Source organism: Myotis daubentonii, chromosome 7 (assembly GCF_963259705.1).
Source record: "Myotis daubentonii chromosome 7, mMyoDau2.1, whole genome shotgun sequence".
Taxonomy (NCBI): Eukaryota; Metazoa; Chordata; class Mammalia; order Chiroptera; family Vespertilionidae; genus Myotis; species Myotis daubentonii.
In genome coordinates this window covers 43235938-43242634 of record NC_081846.1, presented here as the reverse complement: position 1 = coordinate 43242634, position 6697 = coordinate 43235938, and the positions used below count along the sequence as shown (strand labels likewise).

The 6697-nt window shown below is 49.9% G+C and overlaps 1 protein-coding gene across 1 annotated transcript; it reads left to right on the top strand.

Moving 5' to 3' along the window:
* The first annotated feature begins 825 nt into the window (after positions 1-825).
* On the top strand, positions 826-6563 carry HOXD3 (homeobox D3). The gene is made up of 3 exons (XM_059704006.1): positions 826-934; positions 1505-2125; positions 4121-6563. The coding sequence occupies exons 2-3, from the start codon at positions 1588-1590 to the stop codon at positions 4876-4878; spliced, it is 1296 nt and encodes a 431-aa protein (XP_059559989.1). The 5' UTR covers positions 826-934; positions 1505-1587; the 3' UTR covers positions 4879-6563.
* Positions 6564-6697: the final 134 nt, after the last annotated feature.

Sequence of the window (6697 nt, the reverse complement as noted above, 5' to 3'; positions counted from 1 at the left end):
TATTATCCCATTGAGAAGGGCCTGTCTTTTATCAAGACGAATGGTATATTCACTTATATTTTAAAACAAAAATGGGCAATAATACTACCAAATGAAGGGTATGAATATTTTTTAAAAAATCAGGCTAGCTCTTTGGTGAAAGTGGAGGGGAGATGAATGACCAGAGGAGCAATTTTGGTACTAGTAAGTAGGCCACATGAGTTGTCTAGGTAATATGATCCATCATGGTGACCATGATGTAAGCCAGGGAGTTGTGGGGTAGGAAAGTTGCCTGAAAGAAGAGATCAAGAAGTAAGACTAGGGAGCTGACCTATGAGTTTCCTTTATGGAGCAGACAAAAGTGGTTGAATGGTATTAGTTATACTTTAACTCCTTAGGAGCCTTTCAGGAGAAGGGGTGGATGGGAGAGAAGGGAAACCCCCATCAAGAGTCAGAAGACACAAAAGGGGTAGAATTTTTCTTAGTTTTTTCCCCCCCTTCTAATTCTGGGTCCATTCATCATGCCAAAAGAGGCTCTCTCACTGGTTGTGAGTTGGGTGGTGGTGGTAGAATGGATGATCCAGAGCAGAGGTCTATAATAATATCTATACAATAGATGCACGATAAAAATGATAGTAATAATATAAAGCATGTACTATTCACCTGTGCTCCATGCATTTCAAATTCTAAATCTCTTCACCCATTTTCAGTGGTATCCATTTAAAAGTAGCAGAAAGCCAAGTTAAGAGTCTAAAAAAAATGTAGATGAAAAAAAAAAAAGAAACATTTTCTAGCCTAAAAATAAGTCTGGGAGTCTTTAAGTCCTCTTCTTGGTTTTTATTTCCTAGTGGATTTCACAGGGCTGACCACAGAGCTAACTGGGCTGATTTTCATCCTGTCACCAGAAAGTGGACTATCTGGGTCTTCATGAAGGATGCTGTGATTTTGAAACCAGGTGGGAGAGATACTTTTTTTGAGAGCTCTGTTATATGGCTTTCTTTTGCCCATCAAAACCCTGAGATGGCTCTGTGGTTGATTGATTCATTCAGTCAGTCATTCAACAAGCCTTTATTGCACTTACTACATGTGGGGCACTGGGCTAGATTATATATATATATATATATATATATATATATGAATAAGATACAGTCCCTGCCTACAAGAAGCTCAAAGTCAAGTGGGAGAATCAGCTATTAAAATCTATGAGGCCACAAGTGCTTTTCCATGCAGTTTCAAATGCTAAATTGATACTCTTTGGAGGAGGAAAGTTGTATCTGAAAAAGAAAAAGAAAAAGAATGAAAAGCCCCTTCCCTTAGACGTAGCTAGAGAGAAGGAATCATTTCATATGTTTATGAGAAATTCCTTCTCTAACTTTTCCAAGGGTTCATATAAGTTGAGCTTCATAAAATTCCCAACCCCCCACTTTTAAGTGGGTGAGAAGCAGAGAGCCTAAACTAGTACCTCTACATTGATTGGTCTTGCCAATGACAGAGCTGCTGGGCCTCTCACTTTTCTTCTCTGCAGGTCACCTGGAACCTGGGGCTGCCCCAGCTCTCTCAGGACTTGGCAGACATCGGAGGTGGCAGTGAAGGAGACAGTGGTGGTCAATGTTATTTGAGCAGGGTCAGCAGGCCCTGGAGCTTCCTGAGTGCACGATGCAGAAGGCTGCTTACTATGAAAACCCAGGACTCTTTGGAGGCTATGGCTACAGCAAAGCCACTGACACATATGGCTACAGTGCCCCCCATCAGCCTTTTCCACCCCCTACTGCTGCCAACTCTCTGGACACTGAATACCCAGGTTCTGCCTGCTCCATCCAGAGCTCTGCACCTCTGCGAGCGCCAGCCCACAAGGCGGCTGAACTCAATGGCAGCTGCATGCGGCCTGGCACTGGGAACAGCCAGGGTGGGGGTAGCAGCCAGCCTCCTGGTCTGAACACAGAGCAGCAGCCACCACAGCCCCCTCCTCCACCACCAACCCTGCCACCTTCCTCGCCCACCAATTCTGGAGGTGGAGTGCCTGCCAAGAAGGTCAAGGGTGGGCCCAATGCTTCTGGGTCTTCAGCCACCATCAGCAAGCAGATCTTCCCTTGGATGAAAGAGTCCCGACAGAACTCCAAGCAGAAGAACAGCTGTACCACCGCAGGTAGCTCTTCAAGGGAGCTTACCCCTGGGCTACATCCCCTCCACACTGACCCCAAGAAGCTAGCTCTCCTAGGAACCAAGAGACTCAGGGCTAGAGGTGCAACCTTGGAGGCCATATGTCTAACCTCCTACTGACACAGAAATGTCCCTTCTTTATAGTGTCCCTGATTGGGGGTTATACCCTTACAGTGACAGGGGCTCCCTTCCATTCCAGGCTGTTGGGGGCATGGCTGGGCAAGTCTCATAGTTATTAATAGACGCTCTTTATACTGACCTAATATCTGCTTCCCTAGGCTGCTGGCCATCATTCAGCTCTGTTTTTCCATCCAATAGCCCTTCAAAACTTGGTTAAGGATGTTCTGTAGTCCCTATCACATGAATCCCAGTCTCTTAAATTAATAAGAACTAAAGTCTGTGGAGTGCTAAGAACATGCTAAGTGCTTTACAAGCATTATCTTATTTAATTTTTCAAAGAGCCCTCTGAGGCAGGTATATGATAATATTCCCATTTTATAGGTAAGGAAACTATTAGAGATGATAAGTGACTTGCCCAAGACCATAAAATAACAAAGTGGTGCACTTGAATCTAACCAGGGCCTCCAAGGCATAACCAAGGGATCTATTTGGCCCCCCTCTGACCAATTCTCCCCATCCCAGCAAATCTATAATATAGGGAGGAGCATATCCTAGGGCAGGGGTGGGGAACCCTTTTTCTGCTAAGCACCATTTGTATATTTATAACATCATTCTCAGGCCATACAAAATTATCAACTTAAAAATTAGCCTGCTATATTTGGTCAAACATTTAATTAACTCACCCCACATGCCTTGGCAGGGCCAGACCAAATGATTTCAATTTCGTGGGCCTTATACAGCTAGGCCCACAGGCCAGACCCCCCACCCCCCACCCCCAAGAGGATATGCTCGGAAACAGGAGTAGCCTCCGGTTGGTTGTGTTCCTCTCCCTGGAAAGGGAGACCCTCAAGTAGAGAAGCTCTTCTGCAGGCCCATCAGGGTGCGTGGAAGAAGATGGGCAGGGACAGGAGCTCTGAGGCTTGCTTCCTCTCTCTTCTCAGCTGGTTTGGTTCCTGAAATTGTTTGGCCTTGTGTTCTCTGATGTGGCTTATCTTCAGGGTAGATGAACTTGCTTATCCATTCAGGGCCAGTGTGAAGCCGGGAATGCAGCGAGCTTGTTAGCACACCAGGTCTCTGGTTTGCCTGCTGCTCTCTGGGACTGCTGCTCCTGAGGGAAAAGTATCTTCCAGCCCTAAGCTCCTTCTCCCGCCCCTCCTTCCCAGCTGCCTGAGAAGGCCCTCCCTCCCAGGAGAAATCCATTTGTCTTCCCAGTGAGGGAGTGGACAAGCTGCTGAGAGGTGGCAGGGTGGTGGAAAACAGTGTTGAGGCTGCTGGTCCTAGCACTGCCATACTAAAAATGCTCCCAGCCTGGTGTTGGGTCCCCTAAAACCTGGGGCAGTATTTTTATGGTTTATCACCTCCCTGCATTTGGGTGCGGCTGGGCTGGAGTGAGGTGCTAAGATCTCCACCCTCAGTTGATGCTTCCTGGGTGCTTTGCCCAAGAGCCAGTCCCTGAGCAAGGCAGGCTGGGGCTGTTCCCTCCCCCACACCCCTTAGCAGAGGGTAGTGTTCAAAGAAGTCTGGCCCCTCTTTGGCAGAGGGGAGGCCTTGCCAGCTGCTACTAGTCTCCCATTAAACTCCTCCAAGGCCTTTGGGACCGGATGATGGACTAGGCTGGCGGGGAGGGGCTGGGCAGAGGGAATCAAACCTCAGACGGCAGATGGGTGTTTCAGGTGCGACTGATTGGTAGGCCAGGGGCAGTGAGTTCCTCCTTAGAGTCTCACCTCTCCAACGCCCCTCCCCAATCCAGCCAGGATTAAAGTGGGGGGAAGGGGAGGGAACCAGGGAAGCACTTCTTCGCAGCCCTGGGTGCCCCCACCTCTCCCTCTCAGCGTCCCCCCCTCTCTCCTTCCCTGCCCAGGAGAGAGCTGCGAGGACAAGAGCCCGCCGGGCCCAGCGTCCAAGCGGGTGCGCACCGCGTACACGAGTGCACAGCTGGTGGAGTTGGAGAAGGAATTCCACTTCAACCGCTACTTGTGCCGGCCACGCCGCGTGGAGATGGCCAACCTGCTGAACCTCACCGAGCGCCAAATCAAGATCTGGTTCCAGAACCGGCGCATGAAGTACAAGAAGGACCAGAAGGCCAAGGGCATCCTGCACTCGCCAGCGGGCCAGTCCCCGGAGCGCAGCCCGCCGCTCGGGGGCTCGGCGGGCCACGTGGCCTACTCGGGCCAGCTGCCGCCGGTGCCCGGCCTGGCCTACGACGCGCCCTCGCCTCCCGCTTTCGCGAAGTCTCAGCCCAACATGTACGGCCTGGCCGCCTACACGGCGCCGCTCAGCAGCTGCCTCCCGCAGCAGAAGCGGTACCCGGCGCCGGAGTTCGAGCCCCACCCCATGGCCAGCAACGGCGGCGGCTTCGCCAGCGCCAACCTGCAGGGGAGCCCCGTGTACGTGGGCGGTAACTTCGTCGACTCCATGGCACCCGCGTCCGGGCCGGTCTTCAACCTGGGCCACCTCTCGCATCCGTCTTCCGCCAGCGTGGACTACAGTTGCGCCGCGCAGATTCCCGGCAACCACCACCACGGACCGTGCGACCCTCATCCCACCTACACAGATCTCTCGGCCCACCACTCCTCTCAGGGACGCCTGCCCGAGGCCCCCAAACTGACGCATCTGTAGCGGCCGCCCGCGGCCCGAACTCCTGGCGCAATTACCTCTTTGGCTTTGGTGGCGGGGGCGGCGGGCGGGGCCCGCGGGCAGCTGGTGACCCTCCCTCGCCCTGTCCTGGTCGCTGCCTCCCCGGTTTCGGGCCAACAGCGGCCCGAAGCGCAGGCGACCGGGCCTCCCCTCCAGGCGCGTCCTCCTTCGGGTGATTCGCCATAAATCAACCGCAAGGATTCTCCTCTAAGCCTGACAGTGCCAAATACTGCGGACCCAGGGGCTCTAGTCTGGTAAGGATGTCCCGAAGGTAAGTCTGAGATTCGCCGGCAGCGCGCTCGGCAGAAGGACCAGAGCCTGGAGAGAGAGCTCTGGGCCTGGCCCGTGGCTAGCCGAGTTGCGGAGACCTTAATTTATATGCTCCTTCCCGTCCTGTAAGGATTGAATCGGACTCAACAATCTGTATTTATTATTTGAAGCGAGTCATTTCGTTTCTCTGATTATTTATCCTCGTCTTAATGTATTTATGTGTATACTTGTAGAATTCTCCAGCCAGCTTAGGAACGCGCTCCCAGGCCTCGGGGGCCACATTTCATCTCTTTAGTCCCTTTGGTCTGAACTAGCTGAGAGAGTAGTTTTGAACAGTTGTAACCGTGGCTGGTGTTTGTAGTTGATGTAAAGGATTAAGACCGCAAATTGTCCTTCATGGGTAGAGTCAGACGACACCCGTTACTCATTTCTCAAACAGCCACAGCCCTCCAACTCGACACAGTTTATTGATTTCAAATTGTCTGGTACTATTTGAACAAATATTTAGAATAAAGAATTTCTCAGTTGGAAGAGTATCTGTGTTAATCACACTCCCTTGCAAGTAGATCGCTGCCTTTATTTCCCCCACAATCTCAATGGAAGACCCCCCAATAGGCGGAACCTTCGAAATACGTTTTTTCATGTATTTGGGATCCAGTGCACACATTGGTTCTGGGATACTTGATTACAACCCAGCTCCTGACATGAGGGGGAAGAATCTAAGGATGCAAACCTAGAAATGTTGCAGGCGGGTGATTTGTGTAGAGCTTTGTACCGTGCCTGCTTTGCGATTTCTACCCGTCTTTCTAGACACAAATCCACTTTTCTTAGATTGCATTTACATTGGGGAGGCCAGACCTCACTTTTCTGTGTTAAGTAATAAAAAAGAACTTTGAAAGAAAACTGACAATCAAAAGAAAAGATACATGAGAAGTCCTAAGAAGAACTGAGCTGCGAAAAGGCTAAGGTGCGGAAAGAGAAATGATCGTTTGGAGACCACGGCACCTCAGCCTTGTCTCTAGGAAGTGCTGTCAGGACTTTTTCCTTTATAGCGGTTGGCGGTTCATTTCTAAAGGAAACACGCATTCCCCATGATGTAAAGTAATAAAAGTTTCATTAACGGAACATAAGTATAAACACCTTGTTTTCTCCTGTTCCTTTGTACGAAATGGGCAAAAAATGTCTCCGAGGATTTATCACCATTTTGTAAATAATAGCGTGGCTTTAGCTAGGGGTGGACAACTTCCACCCACTTCTCTGGGAGGAGGCACTTGGAAAACGCCTTCGGATAAGGTTCAATTCTTTGTATTTCAGCAAAGTCGGCCCACACATCTCTATTTGGTTTGACAAATAATGCAACTCCTACTACATCCCTGGTGACACGAGGTGAAATTCCTATTGTGTGGAAATAATTTAACTTCTAATCTTCTGGTGGAACAACAACCGTTTCCATTTGGATGTTTGTGTTTCGCTAAATAATGATGGCTTAAAAAAACATTTAGTTTCCTTGTTCTTTTGTGCCGTTTTTTAA